Source organism: Borostomias antarcticus (genome assembly GCF_949987555.1).
Source record: "Borostomias antarcticus genome assembly, chromosome: 10".
Taxonomy (NCBI): domain Eukaryota; kingdom Metazoa; phylum Chordata; class Actinopteri; order Stomiiformes; family Stomiidae; genus Borostomias; species Borostomias antarcticus.
The window spans coordinates 11681553-11698264 of record NC_140243.1 but is presented as its reverse complement, the minus strand read 5'-3'; the positions used below and the strand labels follow the sequence as shown (position 1 = coordinate 11698264).

Here is a 16712-nt window from a genome sequence, read left to right as displayed (position 1 = left end):
CAGGACTGGTCGAATGGAAGCTAGTCATGCCACTGAAATAGCTGTGATTTGAAATTACATGAAATAATGTCTGATTAATTAAGATAGGTCTTGTCGCCTGGACACATCAGTTCCAATGCTTCCAATGCTAATCCAGCACAAAAAGAGTGGGATAGCCCGTTAGCTCATGAGCTCACAACAACTAGCAGCTTCTATAACATTAATGGTAGCAGTCAGTGGCTAAAGCAGTTACATAACATAACATAAAGTCATTCCCACCGGGAACCCCGGTCTCCTGGGTGGGCGTCCAATGCTCTCACCACTACTCTACTTCTACTTCTCTGGAGATCGGAAGGTTGGTTTTGGTGTCCTTCTTCCAGTCCCTAGTGTGGGTTGGGGTTAGAATATGGGTTGGGGTTGGGACAGGATCTGATCTATAAGGCAAGGGGTAAAGGTTGGAGTGAAAGGATGAACATGTGGAGGTTTGGGGTATTGTCCCATAAAGTCATCCCCACTGGGTCTTCAACCCCAGTCTCCAGGGTGGGAGTCCAATGCTCTCACCACTACTCTACTTGTGCAGTGGAGATTGGCGGGTTGATTTTGGTGTCCTTCTTGATTTTGGTGTGCTGGAACTACTGCCTCTTGTGGTGCCACATTGGGTCTCATTCACCAATATCTTCTTAAGTTCTGTTCTTAAATGTATTCCTAAGAACGTTTCTAAGGAAAGCTCTCGTCTGATTCACGACGTGTTTGTAAACCGCTGGATGAGTTCGCACCTGCCTTCTCTTAATGGTGAATACGATGGTTTCTCAAATTGAAAATGCGTGAACGCGCACCCAAATTAGCATAGGTAACCGCCCCGGCAGCTCCATATAAGGACATGCCACCGCTGGCCCGTGTGCACACACACGCTCCGAAACGAGTGAGAAATGTTTGAAGGATAAGCTAGTGATCATGTCAAAGCGTAAATCCAAATCTGATGGGGCGCCGGCCTAAAGAAGAAAAAAAATCATCAGTGCTGAAGTGGAGGTACTGCTGGAGGAGGTCAACAATAGACGGGCGGTCATATTCAGGAGTGTCAGCAGTGGCTATAAAGCAACACAAAAGCATGAAGCATGGGACGCGATCACCCGTGCAGTTAATATAGTATCAGGAGAAGGGCGCACAACTGCTGAAATAAAAAAAGAAATGGGCTGATGTGAAATCGGACAGCAAAAAACGCATTGCGAAACATAGGTACCCTACTTATCTGATCTACATACTGTATAGAAATAATCCTTAATAGAGTATTGGAGTTTATCTGTAATGACCATAACCTTGGAGCCGGCAGCAACATTTCACTGTGACTGGACATTAGGCTGCATGTGACAAATAAAGGAATCGTGAATGTTTAATCTTGAGGAGAGATATGCAGGCTACTGGAGGGGGGCCGGCATGCCCACCGTTCGCCGAGTTCGACCAGCGCGTTGGTGCCATGATAGGGACAACAGCACTGTTGGGTGTGCGCGCCGCTGGCGATATGGATACAGACACCAGGGATACAGACTACCAACCCCTCTCCGCAGCAGACTCTCTGGCTAGCGCACTTTGCATCCAATTCTCAAATTGAGGTGACCGCAATCACCAATTGATGAAATGGTCATGGATTTGTTGGTATTATATGTAGGCCTATGATACAGCGAAATCTCACGACGGTCAAAAAATTAAAACAAAACACAACACTCATTAATTTACACCAAAATCACAAATTATTAACACACAATTGAAATATTTTCTCGACATCTTCAAGACTAATCAACACGAATAACAAGCAATTCGGAGCGAAATGATTTGAACAATGACATATTAGATATTCTGACGCACACGTTTACAATGGAAATTATGGTCATGATTAGGACATGTTATTTATATATAGGGAATTATGGAAATATAATTGTATTTCAATCATATATCATCCAACTGTAGAATTGAGGTGACCGCAATCACCAATTTTGCATAATCTACATTTGCGCAGTTACGGGGACTTTCTCAGCAACGCCTGTCATTATGAAAAGATTCAACATGAAATAAATAAATGTGACATTATGAAATAAAGTGTCCTTCGGAAAAGTACCATTATGAATCAAATAAAAAGTGCAATTTGAAAATAAAATGTGAAATATGAAATGAAACATACATTATGAAATAATATTTAATATTAATTGTTTGCATTTTATTTAATTATTTAGCGATTTCACAATGTATCTATTTATTTATTTATATTCCTGTATTTATACATATGATTCTTTATATAATGAAGGGATATTTATTTATTTAATATTGGCACATTTGGTATTCCATACGGGCACCCACAGAAAAGTAAATAGAGAGAGTAAGTAAATAGAGAAAATATCTCAAGTCTTAACCGGTACAGGTCGTCATCCATCTCTTGTTGTTCATGTTTTCGTTCATAAACGAGTACCCATGTGTTTGGATGTAAGTTACGTGATGCCTTTGAGTTATAGTTGAACTGTGTTAGCACTAGCTAGATTGTGTTAGCCCTAGTGCTAGCTAATGTTACATTTGCTAGCCCTCGAGAATAGCTACTGCAGCTGATAACGTTACTAGCCAAGAAGTAGATATTCAGCAATCCATTTTTCTCAGAGAAGCTTTCAAACAAAAAAAAGGAATTACCGAACCAGAGAGACCAAGACCTAAGATGGAAGGGCTAACACAGCCAGACATGGGATTTGTGAGGCACTCTTAAGATGCTAACTTTGACCAATACAACTGGCTAACGGCAAGCAAAACCTAATGCTTTGCAGCTTTATGCATTTCAGATTGATCATGTTGGCAATGGGAGATAAGGACCTGTTGTTGCATGTCGTTGACAAAAGCTTCCCCTTATTATGGTGTCAGAACGATGGCTTATGAATGTGATGTGATAGCCCAGAGATGGTTAACACTGGAATTTTCAGTTTGATAAAGCCGTTGTGATGTTTGAGCACGAGTTGTCGTAATCTTGTGATGGACTTCGTTTTGGTGTGGAATTATAGTAGTTTGCATCTTGTTTGGGATGTGATGCAGCAGTCATTCTACGCCTACATGTGGTTTATTTTCGGTGATTAGACTGACTGTTGACTGGCACAGCTTTAGGTGGTGATGGAGGAATGAGCTTAAAGCAATACATAGCATTTTCTCTGGTTTTCTCAGAACTGCGCCCCCACAGGCTCTGCGAGTAAGTGCACTTTCGTACTGTCGTAATGTTATCAGATTGTCTTTTTCTTTTTCTGGCTTCCTCCGTGATGTTTCGCTTTGGTTTTCTCACCTCCACCATGATATCATTGAGCTAAAAAACGCATGATATCCATAGACGCCAGAATAGTTAGCTACTACTGTATTGTTTAAGCACAACGTTGCGCATGCACACTTTGACTGAATGCTGCGTCCCGGGGGCGCGGGTTTTAAAAGGTAATAAATGTCAATGTATTATCTTTCAGAGTAGACTGTTTGGACGATTCAGCTTACTTTTAGTAAATCTAATTGGAGAATTAGCACCAGACATGTTTGTAAAGGTCCAAATATCGCGATGTATTGCTTTAATGTATTGATGCTTTTTTGTGCGTGGCTGTAAGCCAGCGCACCTACTGTAGTATAGCATTCATCCGGTTATCACTCCTTCCCTCACTCCCTCCCTCCCTTCGTTACTGCGGACAATGGGCCTCATTCACCAACGAAGTAAAGAAGTTCTTAAGAAGCATTTCTTCTTAAACTGTACTTATGCTGTTTCCAAGACAATTCTGGCATTCACCAATGGTTTCTCATCTGGGATTTGTTCTCAGCTAAGAACAGAATATACGAACACTGAATAGCAGTCACAAGGAGGCCATTTGAGTGCGGAATTATATATATATTCCTGTATTTATACATATGATTATTTATATAATGAAGGGATATTTATTTATTTAATATTGGCACATTTGGTATTCCATATGCCCGAGCCTTATGCTGTGTTCACACCGGGCGCAAATGTTTCCTGCAGCGTGGCGAGTTTACATAGAAAGTCAATACAATTCGCGCGAACTGGGTGGTGGGCGGTGCGAATCGCCAAACTCGGCGGCGCAGTTGCCAGGATTCGCTGCGCGGCGACATTCGCAAAAGTTAAATTTTTTGGACTTTCTGCGGCGGATTCGCACGGCGACCCATTGCACGGCGACACATTGCGGCGCAAATTTTCTCACCGCGCCCGGTGTGAACACAGCATTATGGCGCTTCACCTTCGCCGCTTATGAGGGCTATATAGCAGTTGAATAATAATGAATAATGCCTTTTTTTTTCTTCCCCTCAGGCGACCCTGAGTCCCGCAGCCCTCCTGGCATTTGCCAGTGCGGTCAGATTGCCAGTCCGCCAGCGGTTGCAGCTGTTGCTTATTCTGCAACTGTATCGTAGGGGAAACAATGCTGCTAGCCTGTGTAATATAACATTGCTGTAGCCTACTTAAACTTGTTTCAATCACAAGCAACAGGTTTACTTTTTTTAGTGTGTAACGTTAGTTGTTACCTACTTTAATTTGTGTCCTCCTCCTGTGCCTACTATCTTCCTCTCTCATTCTTCTCTGTCTGCTTCTTTCAACACCATCACGCCAGGAACTGTTTGTGCGCTCATGTAGGCGCATAAAAAGAAAAAACAGAAGTAGTCCAAAATAAACCAAATCCTCCTCCATACTGTTAGTGGCCCGACAGTGGAAAAACAGATGGTAATGGTTCTCACGAGTCCGGGACAGAAGGGAGCCGAACGAAACTGCCTAGTAACTGTTCGGCCCGACAATGGAAAGACAGCTATAGTGTTTTTGTTTTGATGTTCTGGGAGCACTGCGTCTTGTGGTCGCACAATCAATTTGACACAGTTGATTCATCTGCAAAACAGACATTTCCTTAAAGATAAAAAAAACTAAAAAAATAAATTTTGTTCCCATGGGATCTCTCCCGTCCGTCTGAAAAAACTAAACATTTACCTGGTAAATACATGCAAAGTATAGCCTAATATATAATGGGTAATTACTGAGACACCTATACTGTAGGTATAATTTAAAAACAGGAGCATTTCAAATGTTCAATTACTGCACATAAATTCAATAACTGACATAGCACCACCAGGTAACCACATTTTTACATAACTTCTATAACATCCAGTGACAACATATTGTCCACACCAAGGCTTGAACCCACAAGACCTGAACCCGCGACCTTCAGCATGGGAGGCAGACGCCCTATCCACTAGACCACTGAGGATCTGGAAAATGTGCGGTGTCATAGTGTTTTTGTTTTGATGTTCTGGGACCACTGTTACCCTCTTGTGGTAGCAACATAGAAATGCAGGTCAACAACACGACGGAGGGTTCTGGGACCACTGCCTCTTGTGGTAGCAACATAGAACTGCAGGTCAACAACATGATGCAGGAAGGGAGGGAGGGAGGGAGTGACAACCAGCCATTTGCTATCTTTGGTGCGCTGGCTTACAGCCACGCACAAATATACCATTCCCCCCTCCCTCCACACACACACACACACACACATACACACACAAACAACTCGCTCTCTCCTCTCAGCCTCTCTCTCTCTGCCTCTCTCCTCTCAGCCTCTCTCTCTCTCTGCCTCTCTCCTCTCAGCCTCTCTCTCTGTCTCTCTCCTCTCAGCCTCTCTCTCTCTGTCTCTCTCTCCTCTCAGTCACCTTCTCTCTCTCTGCATCTCTCTCCTCTCAGCCTCTCTCTCTCTCTGTCTCTCTCTCCTCTCAGCCACCTTCTCTCTCTCTGTCTCTCTCCTCTCAGCCTCCATCTCTCTATCTCTCTCTCAGCCTCTCTCTCTTTGTCTCTCCTCTCAGCCTCTCTCTGCCTCTCTCTCCTCTCAGCCTCTCTCTCTTTGTCTCTCCTCTCAGTCACCTTCTCTCTCTCTCTGCCTCTCTCCTATCAGCCTCTCTCTCTCTCTGTCTCTCTCTCTCTCTGCATACTTAATTGCACTTGTCCTTTCCAAAAAATAAACTTTTCAAGAGGTTTCTATTTCACAAAAATGGAAGAACACTAGGCACTTGAAGTGAATGCACAGAGAGAGAGAGGGGGTGGAGAGACAGAAAGGGTGTCGAGAGGAAGAAAGAAAGAAAGAAAGAAAGAAAGAAAGAAAGAAAGAAAGAAAGAAAGAAAGAAAGAAAGAAAGAAAGAAAGAAAGAAAGAAAGAAAGAAAGAAAGAAAGAAAGAAAAATAATGAAAGAGAAAGTGATGTAGATTTGGTACTTTAATGAACAACCAGGCAGACGAGAGAGTTGCTGATACGAGACTTGGTGTTTTATTGGCTAACCAAACAACGCTTCATTGAGTGCAATCAACTGAGTTCATGAGAGGATAATCACAAGTACATATACATTATGATTGGACAATAAGAGGGCTGTATGATAGATCATAAGGTTCTAGCGTCAGGCTCCAGGTCGACGGTACCGGCCCAAGTCCACACAGGAACTGCTGATGCTTCAGTTAGATAGCTCAAGGTTCACACAAACATGAAAAGTATCCCCAGCAACCAGAGACTGGCTGGACTCCAAGGACAATATTCTGGCCTAACCAGGAAGCACTTGAGTTTATCTCATCTATCAATACATCTTTGTTGTGCAGACTCAGCAAAAGACTTCAACAAAAGAAAGAAAGAAAGAAAGAAAGAAAGAGAAAGAAAGAAAGAAAGAAAGGGGTTGGAGAGACAGAAAGGGGTGAGAGATGGAGAGAGAGAAAGATGAGAGGCCATTGTAAAGTACAGTCCCTTTACCATTTACCACAGAGAGAAAGAAAGAAAAAAGAATGAGAGGGGGTGCAGAGACAGAAAGGAGGAGTGAGATAGAAGAGAGAGAAAGAAAGCAAGAGAGAGAAAGAGAGATAAGGAGACATGGAAAGATGGAGAGAGAGAGAGATGTGGGCGGTATCCATGTGAAGAACTCTGTACTGCACTCTTCGCTGGAGGATTAACAGCGTTAACGATGTTAATTAAACTGCACTCATCCACTAATAAAGCCAAAGGTCTGAACAAGGGGATGAATGATGGAGGAAGAGAGAGTGAAAGAGAGAGAGAAAGAGAGAATGGCCAGTAATTATCTAATATTACACAGAGCCCTTGCCAGGATTTCAGATGGAGGGAGAGTGTGAGAGAGGGGAATAAACCAGAGAAAGCGGAGCTGGAAGGAGTGAAAAGCTGTTTAATGATCATCTGACATCAACAGCCAAGGCACCAGTGATCCATTCCAGCGGATATATTTCGATCCAAAGTTACCCGACTACATCGCTTCATCCCTAACCCAGATTAGCGCTAATCCAGGTGTGTGTGTGTTTGACATATTTGTTGAGGTTACCGTTGGTCAGGATTACTCCCTCTAACCAGGGAATCAGTGAAAACAGATGAGAGCAAAGTATGCGGCTGTTACGCTTTTCCTGTCATCGATTCCAAAATGTCCTGTGCCACAAGATGGACGCCGATCTGGACTACAGGTCCCAAAATGAACTACAGCTCCCATGACACTTCAGGTGTTTTTTTTCAGTGTGTGGCCCAATCCCAAACCAGCCCCTAACCACTCCCACTCCACCACCGAGTGTCACTCCAAATGAAGTGTCAGTCGCAGCTAAGAAGGGGACTCTCAATTGAGGGGGAGGTATATAAATGGAAAGCCAAAAGTGGGATAGATGTTTAGGTGATTTATGGGACAAATGTTTATGATTTATAATAAAAATATATATCACTATAATTAAATATACGTATGATGAGAAATGGTAAAAAATCCAAACGCAAATATGTTTTTGCAAATGAACTCTAACTCTAAATGAATACTATAACACTGTCCCAAGACAAATAAATCAGTCAATAAATAACTTACTGCCATGCCTCTTTGGCATCATTCCTTTTTTTGTGAAGAGGCATTTGCATATCGCAGCCTAATCAGCTGCTTTGTCTGTTCCATTGTCCCTGTAAATAATGGAATATATGATGTACATTTGACGTAGACCTAGGCCTGTTTAGGGGGAGTGGGGAGCCCTATAGGGGGAGTGGATAGGGCGAGGAGGGGGAGTGGATAGGGGGAGGGGATAGGGCGAGTGGATAGGGCGAGGGGATAGGGGCTGGTTTGAGATTGGGTCGGTACACCTGGCAGATCCTGCACACCTGAGCTCCATGAGCAGTCAGCCAGGGTCAAGCCAGGGGAGCTTTGAGAGAAGAGCGGAGAGGCAGACAGCATGCTACCTTCTCATTGAAATGGTTTATTTTGCTGACCCAAGCAAACTTCTGCAGCCCGTCACCCTGGTCTTCTTGCGTGTCACTGGCATTGTGGGTTTTGTGGTCTTCCCCGTCCACTGGCATTGTGGGTTTTGTGGTCTTCCCCGTCCACTGGCATTGTGGGTTTTGTGGTCCACTGGGTTTCCACAGCACAAATAGATTGGGCCACTATGCTATTGAGTTAGCAAGGAATGTTATGCAAGTCATTATATTACTAGTGATGTGGTTCTGTTCCTATAGTTATTCACTTAGTGATCACAGAACAATTCAGGCACCCACAAAACACACACACACACACACACACACACCCACACACACAGACAGATCATGTAATCGGAATTATCTGTTGATTGAACAGGCCAAGAGGGAACAGACAGATTCTCTCTCTCTCTCCTCACATGGCTGTCCCTATCTGTCAGCATCTGTGACGGGGTGGGTCCTGCTGCAGAGCCGCTCAGCTCACTAGCCTGTGCAGTTTGGGGGGGGTCGGCTGGGGGGTCAGGCTCACCCGTTGCCTCGCCCTCATGCCACAACACTGGTACAACAATGGTGTTTTAATACTACTGAGAGCTGACCGCAGTGTGAGGGCAGAGGAGAGCGGAGCAGAGGAGAGGGGAGGGGAGGAGAAGAGAAGGGAGGAGAGGAGAGGAGAAGGGAGGAGAGGAGAGGGGAGGGGAGGGGGAGGGGGGAGGAGAGGGGAAGAGAGGGGAGGAGAGAGGAGGATGAGAGGGGAAGAGAGGGAAGGAGAGGAGAGGGGAAGAGAGGGGATGAGAAAGGAGGAGAGGAGAGGAGAGGGGAGGAGGAGAGGGGAGGAGAGGAGAGAGGAGAAGAGGAGAGGGGAGGAGGAGAGGAGAGGAGAGGGGAGGAGGAGAGGAGAAGAGAAGGGAGGAGAGGAGAAGGGAGGAGAGGGGAGAAGAGGAGAGGGGAAGAGAGGGGACGAGAGAGGAGGAGAGGAGAGGAAAGAAAGGAAGAGGAGAGGAGAGTAGAGAATAGAAGAGGAGAGGCAGAGCAGTGCCACCATGCAGCCCTCTGCCCCTGGCCTCCCGCTCTGCACTCACTGGAGATACCTGGACATCTGGAACACTACATATCTCTGCCTCTGAGTTCCCCACCACGAATGGTCCTTCCTCTCTCTCTCTCTCTCTCTCTCTCTCTCTCTCTGTCTCTCTCTCTCTCTCTCTGTCTCTCTCTCTCTCTCTCTCTCTCTCTGTCTCTTTCTCTCTCTGTCTCTCTCTCTCTCTCTCAGTCTCCTCCAGGATTTGCTTCTCTCTTTCAACATGTTTTTTTCTTCTTCCCCATAGTAGGCCTGTACTCTACGCTTGGCCCACGCACAAAATATATGTAACCATGTATCTTTATCTCCACCATCTTTATCTCCATATAATTCACATCACAGCATCCTGTGGAGGGAGATAACTCTCACACAGCTCCCACACAGAACAAGCTTTCAGACACTCCAGGCTAACCAAACCATAACAGCAGAGAGAGAGAGAGAGAGAGAGAGAGAGAGAGAGAGAGAGATGGTGATGATGATGATGATGAGGGAGAAAGAATAAGAGGGAGAGAGAGAGAGAGGGAGAGAGAGAGAAGGAGAGAGAGATGTTTCCCATGCAAGTAAAGCCCTCTGAATTGAACTGAATTGGAAGTGAGAGAGACAGAGAGAGAGAGAGAAAGAAAAAACCGTCGCGCCCCTCAGCACCGTCGGCGATGATGCCGCCGTGTCACCGTGTCATTGTGTTATTATGGGCTTGCCCCTGCCGGACCGAAAAGTCACTGTCACACTACAGATGATTAGCCCCAGGGCTCGGAGCCGTGCGGGGGCAGAGACACACCGACAGGAGCGTGCCGAAATACGTCTGGCCCCAAAACCATCCATCCTCTGACACACCGGAGCACCCGGCAGATGGGACGCGCAGGTACCCTGACCCGCACGAGCCTGGCCACGCTGACACACTTACACAAATACGCGCGCGCACCCGTGTGATCCTCCTTCTATGACCTTGTGTGTGTGTGTGTGTGTGTGTGTGTGTGTGTGTGTGTGTGTGTGTGTGTGTCACGCGGTGGGCCTGCATCTCAGCGCAGAGACGCAGAGACACACTCAGATTGAAGAGAAGAGACTCACCCGTGTGATTCTCCTTTTATGACCTTGAGAGAGAGGGTGTGTGTGTGTGTGTCACCGGAGGGCCTGCATCTCAGCGCAGAGACACAGAGACACACTGAGATTGAAGAGCAGAGACGCAGAGACACACTGAGATTGAAGAGCAGAGACGCAGAGACACACAGAGATTGAAGAGCAGAGTGTCAGTGTCAGATCAGTGTCAGGATGACCTCCAGACATAATATCCACACACTGCTGCGGAGAAAAGAGATGACCCCTGTCTTTTGTCTCTCTCTCTCTCTCTCTCTCTCGCTCTCTCTCTCTCTCTCTCTAAATATATATATATATATATATATATATATATATATATATATATATATATATAGATAGATAGATAGATAGATAGATAGATAGATAGATAGATATCTGCAGTGCCACCACAGTTAAACAATCCTTTGAACTGTGTTCTGCCATAGCTGTGCATTTTGGGTACTAAACACAGTATTCCAACACACTTAAAGTCACATACCCACACACAGCTTACAATACAGTACTATACCCATAGACAGTATGCTCATACAATGTGTGCACGCGCACACACACACACACACACAGCTCATCCAGGATGAGAGGTATTAACCTGAGGGGGCTCCCAGTCCGTCCGTATAAACAGTGCTATTTATAACTTGACTAATTATGCCGATGCATATTGGAATCAGCATATGTGTGTAATCTAATGCAGCGGGAGGATGGCTGGGGGTGGAGCCTACTATTATCTTTCTGCATTAAATCTTTCCTTCCAACTTCCCATCAATGCAGAACAAATCCTCTGTGTGTGTGTGTCTGTGTGTGTCTGTGTGTGTGTGACTGTGACTGTGTGTGTGTGACTGTGTGTGTGACTGTGTGTGTGTGTGTGTGTGTCTGTGTTTGCGTGACTCTGACTGTGTGTGACTGTGTGTGTGTGTGTGTGTGTGTGTGTGTGTGTGTGTGTGTCTGTGTGTGCGTATCTGTGTGTGTGTGTGTGTGTGACTGTGTGTGTGTGCGTGTCTGTGTGTGCGTGACTGTGTGTGTGTGTACGACCGTGTGGGAGTGTGTTCTACTTGTGCATGTGCGTGAGAGGCATAGCTGTACAGTAGTTAGTTCTGCTCTTGAAGAGGAGGGGAGGGAAAGCAAACAAGAAGCGCTCCGGTCTCTCCAACGCTCCGGTCTCTCCAGCGTTCTGGTCTCTCCAGCGTTCTGGTTGGCCTGCTGAACGCAAACGTGGAGGTCAGCTAAGAATATCTGACCTTTTCCTACATCACATCGACGAGGGCTGGATAATGCACGCCTTCGTACTCTTCACCTCTCAAATATGGTGTTAGTCAGATTAGCATCCCCCCCCCTCTCTCCTCTTCCTCCTCCTCCTCCTCCATCGAGTCACCCTCTGATCACTCCCTCCTTCTGCCAAGGATGGGGGGAGTAAAGGTCAGTTCCATCTTTCTTTTTCTCTACACCTCCATTATCATCTATCTGTCACCATCTCTTGTGTATCTCTCTCTCTATCCCTCTCTCATACACACACACACACACACACACATACACACACACAACCACTTCTCTTATTCTCTGCTCGTCTCCAATTTCAGGTCCATACCTCATACAGTCCTGTGTCAGCCCCCGGGCCTACAGAGTAATGAAGACACACACACACTCACGCTCGCACACACACACTCACACACACACACTCACGCACACGTACATGCACATGCACACACACACAAATACACACATTCACACAGCACACACTCTCTAACTCTCTCTTAAAGACACACATACACATACACACCTGTTTGGCACTGTCACTTTGCCTCATGCAGGTTCTCCCATCCCATACAGACGCACACACACACTCTCGCTCGCACACAATATATCTATGAGTCTCTCTCTCATAGGATATATATATATATATTTGTCCCCATCCATCCCCAAACCTCCCCTGTTCACACCTCTTCATCCTTGTTTCTTCATCTTCATCTTCCGCATCTCTCTGTCTCTTTCCTGTTATTCACATCCCACTCCCATCCATCTCACTATCTCTCACTACTGTACATCATTTCTCTCCTGTCCCTCTGTACCCCCCCTCCCCCTCTCTCTCTCTCTCTCTCTCTCTCTCTCTCTCTATGAATATTTAACTCTCACCCCATGCTTGGCCCCTCGCTCATTGCTCTCTGCCAGGTTTCATAATGATCTGGTTTAGGAGCGCACCCTCCAGACCAGCCACCAGCCAGCACCCTTCCCCAGCCCAGCTAGCTCCAAGACACCTCACAGCCAGAAGGTCCTGGGTTCGATTCCCGCTTGTGACTCTGTTAGCACTGGGCGAGTTCTCCCCAGGGTTGTCAGGTACCCAGTTGGGGTATCTCCCGGCCCGTTCTGTGTGGAGATTGCATGTTCTCCCTGTATTTTCAAGGTTTTCCCCCATAAAGAACCAAATACCAAAAACATGCCGAAGAACGGATCGCCCACGCTGTCCGTCCCTGACAGGAGCACTCGGATCGGACCCAGGACGCGGCTCAGGCCGACTACTGTCTGCTCCCGGTTGCCCTTGGGGGAAGGACAAAGGGATGATTTAAGCACAGAGAAACATTTCATCTGCAATCCTAAATACATGTGTGTGTGTATCTCTCTCTCTCTCTCTCTCTCTCTCTCTCTCTCCCTCTCTCTGACATTTTTTTCCAGTCTCCTTGTCGGTCTCTCTATTTATCTCTATCTCTCTCCCTCTCTCTTTCCCGCGGTCTCTTCCCTGAACAAATTGTGCTCAGGGGCACAGCGCTAGATGCCCATGATGATACGAATCAGCGTCTCTCTGGCATCTCCCTCTCCTCCTGCTGCAGCTAACAGCTCTGACCCAGCTCTCTAGCCTCTGCTCTGAGGGCAAACAGTGACTTTGTTACTGGTTCAGTCAACACATACAGCAGTAACACATACTGTACGCACACACACACACACACACACACACACACACACATACACACTAAGGCTCTGCGTTCCAAGAGCCAAGGCTGCCTCAGAGTCACGGTGCCTGTTATCAACAGAGAAGGATGATGATGATGAACTCTCCTTCCAATCAAATCAATGTCCCACAACCTGCTGACCAGAGACTGCAGAGTCCCCTGAATGGGACGCATTCCAAACTGAAAAAGGCTGGAGATTCACCAGGGAGGGATGGAAGGTTTCCAAACACAGGGGATCTGATTACACACTCTCTCTCTCTCTCTCTCTCACTCTTTGTCCCTGTCTACATTTCACATACACACATTCAGAGCACACTTATACTGTACCAGCGATAAGAGCTTGGGACAGCTGGAATCTCTTTACATTAGACTCTAGGCCCTCCAGTCACAATGGAGGGCATTCCAAACAATAGGGATCCACATGCAACACACACATATGCACACACGCGCACACACGCGCACACACGCGCACACACGCGCACACACACACACACACACACACACATGCATACGTACTCCCGACCTCATTCTCTCTCTTCCGACTGTCACCCTGGTTACTGTGCTTGGTTATGGCTGCCATATCAATATAGGTCTGAGTCACCAAATCACCCTGAGATAAGGGAGGGAGACAGGATGAGGGAGAGAGGGGAGGAAAGAGAGAGAGGGAGGGACGGAGAGAGAGAGAGGGAGGGAGGGAGGGACGGAGAGAGAGGGTTTTGTTATGTGGATTAATTTAACCTGAATTTCAACTTAGTGGAATGTTGCTGGGTTAAGAGGAGGTTGAGGAGATGCAGCGGGCTTCTCATCCCTTCTCCAGCCTCCTCTCCTCCTCCCATCTTCATCCTCTCTCCCTCTTCTCCTGTCTCCCTCTCCCTCCCTCTCTCTCTCCCTCTCCTTCTCTCTCTCTCTCTCTCTCTCTCCCTCTCTCTCCCTCTCCTTCTCTCTCTCCCTCTCTCTCTCTCTCCCTCTCCTTCTCTCTCTCCCTCTCTCTCTCTCCGTCTCCTTCTCTCTCTCTCTCCCTCTCTCTCCCTCTCCTTCTCTCTCTCTGTCTCTCTCTCCCTCTCCCTGCCATTAGGGTCTCCCTCGGTCCAGCCAGAAACCACTCACATGCTGACTCACACACTTGAGTGGAGTGAATCACACACAAGCACACACACACACACACATGCGCATATACACACACACACACACACACACAGGCATACACACACACACACACACACACACACACACACACACACACACACACACGCATATACACACATACAGGTAGACACACACACACACACAGGCATACACACACACACACACACACACACGCATATACACACATACACGTAGACACACACACACACACACACACACACACACACACACACACACACACACAGGCATACACACACACACACAGGCATACACACACACACACACACACACACATACACACACACACACACACAAGGGGTGTTATTTAGTCCAGTACAGAAGGAGATGAACGTGTTGGCTTCTCTGCAGAGTTTTGTGGGGTTTTGTCATTGAGGTGTGAAGGGCAGTTTGAGGTTGAATGGAGAAAAGAGGGGCGATATGCTGAAATCCTCTGATTCAACTGACTTTAAAGCCAATCCAATGTGTGTGCATGTGTGTGTGTGTGTGTGTGTGTGCGCGTGTGTGCGCGTGTGTGCGCGTGTGTGTGTGTGAGAGAGGGATAGAAGCAGAGGAGAGCCCCATTGCCAGGGACTATTGACCGAGCACCCGAGATCAAATTAGCTAAATGAATTGATGTAACAATAACGAGTGATAAGACCTTGCGCCATCACTGGCTCAGATTCCAGAGGACAAAATGTGTGAGTACTCACCAGGTTGTAGTAACACAATACTGACGCTAAACACTAAAGTGGATCTGACACAGCAAAGCTATTAAGCTGCATGCCATTTCTCTGTATAGTTTGATGTAAATCATAGTCATAAATAAAGTATAAAATAACTAGCAGTCTGCCCAGAATTAAACATTGAGATAACTATATCACCCAGGCTAAGTTAGGAGAACACCTTTCATTAACAGGTCAATTAATATAATAAAAGTGTAAAAGGCAACAGCTCATAACACAGATACTTGAAACACAGGCTGCTTCCCCCGTTCCTTCGTCCTCACCTTGGAACTTGAAGCCTTCTATCTGCACCCACAGACAGAGGTCCTCCGTGTCACAGTCGCACCTCCAAGGATTCCCGCTCAGCCCCAGCGACCTGAGGGAGGGCAGGGCGATCAGAGTGCTGATGTTCAGTCCCGTCAGGTTGTTCCTGCTCACGTCCAGTACCTGCAGGGCCATGTTCTCCGCGAATGCGTCGGGGTGGATCTCCCCGAGCGCCGGGTTATCCGTCAGCCGCAGCATCACCAGGGAAGCCAGGGGCCCGAACGTCCGGTCCTCGATTTGGGTCAGGGTGTTGAACGACAGGTCCAGGTACGCCAGTTTCCGAAGGTTTCCGAAGGTGGACTCAGAAATCTCTGTCAGGGAGTTGTTGCTGCAGTCCAGGTAGACCAGGTCGGACAGGTAGTTGAGCTGCAGAGCTGGGAGGTCTCCGATGCGATTGTTGGAGATGATGAGTTGCCGGGTGGCGAGAGGGAGGTCGGCGGGGAAGAGGGTGAGCTCCTGCCCGGCACATTGAACCACCAACTGGTCATCACACACGCATCTGTCGGGGCAGCCGGCTGTAAGAGCCGGGGACGGGGCCACCCCCATCACGAAGATGAAGAGGAAGAGGAGCCGAAGGGACTGCGCGCTGGGCTCGGGCAGGAGACGCATGACGAAGCTGCCCAGAGCGTCATGAACTCGGGCTGAGCAGGACCAGGACTCCCCAGCGCACCCCGGACATCCTGCATGGGTCTGCGGGGCTGGGAGTGAAGCTAAGCGGCTACTCTGCGGAGCTGTCTCTCGCTGCCTGGATCTCTGGATGCGGTTTATATCCAGTCTCTCACTCCCTCTCGCTTTCAAAAAGGCTATCGGTCACTGATTCGCACGCACTCGCGCGCGCTACGCACGTCGCCAAAAGACATCCGTTATTACCGAAGGTGACCGAGAGACCTTTCTAATCGCGTGGCGAGTGAGAGTCCTTCAAGCTTACCGGACTTAGATTTTTCCGACTAAAAAGACCACAGCGGATCACTTGCTCGGTTTCATTGCCTTGGTATTTCATCTCTGTGAATTAGTTGTTGCAGAATGTAGCCTAGGCTATGTTAGTTTCCAAACAGCCGTGAACAAGGCACAAACTGCAGGACGTGACACCTCGGGAGAGCCTATAGGCCTATCCTAGATAGTCTATTGTAGTCACTCCCGTTAACGGCGATTATATAGTTCAACGCGTGAATTT

General features: G+C 47.1%; 1 protein-coding gene across 1 annotated transcript in view; it reads right to left on the bottom strand.

Annotated features, from left to right (window-relative positions):
• Positions 1-16147, bottom strand: part of lrrc52 (leucine rich repeat containing 52) — a gene marked incomplete at both ends in the record, with an annotated part of 18283 nt that extends 2136 nt beyond the window's left edge. The window contains one exon of the mRNA XM_084444290.1: positions 15499-16147. Within this exon, the coding sequence (XP_084300416.1) occupies positions 15499-16147 (649 nt within the window). The remainder of the gene's footprint in view (positions 1-15498) is intronic.
• Positions 16148-16712: the final 565 nt, after the last annotated feature.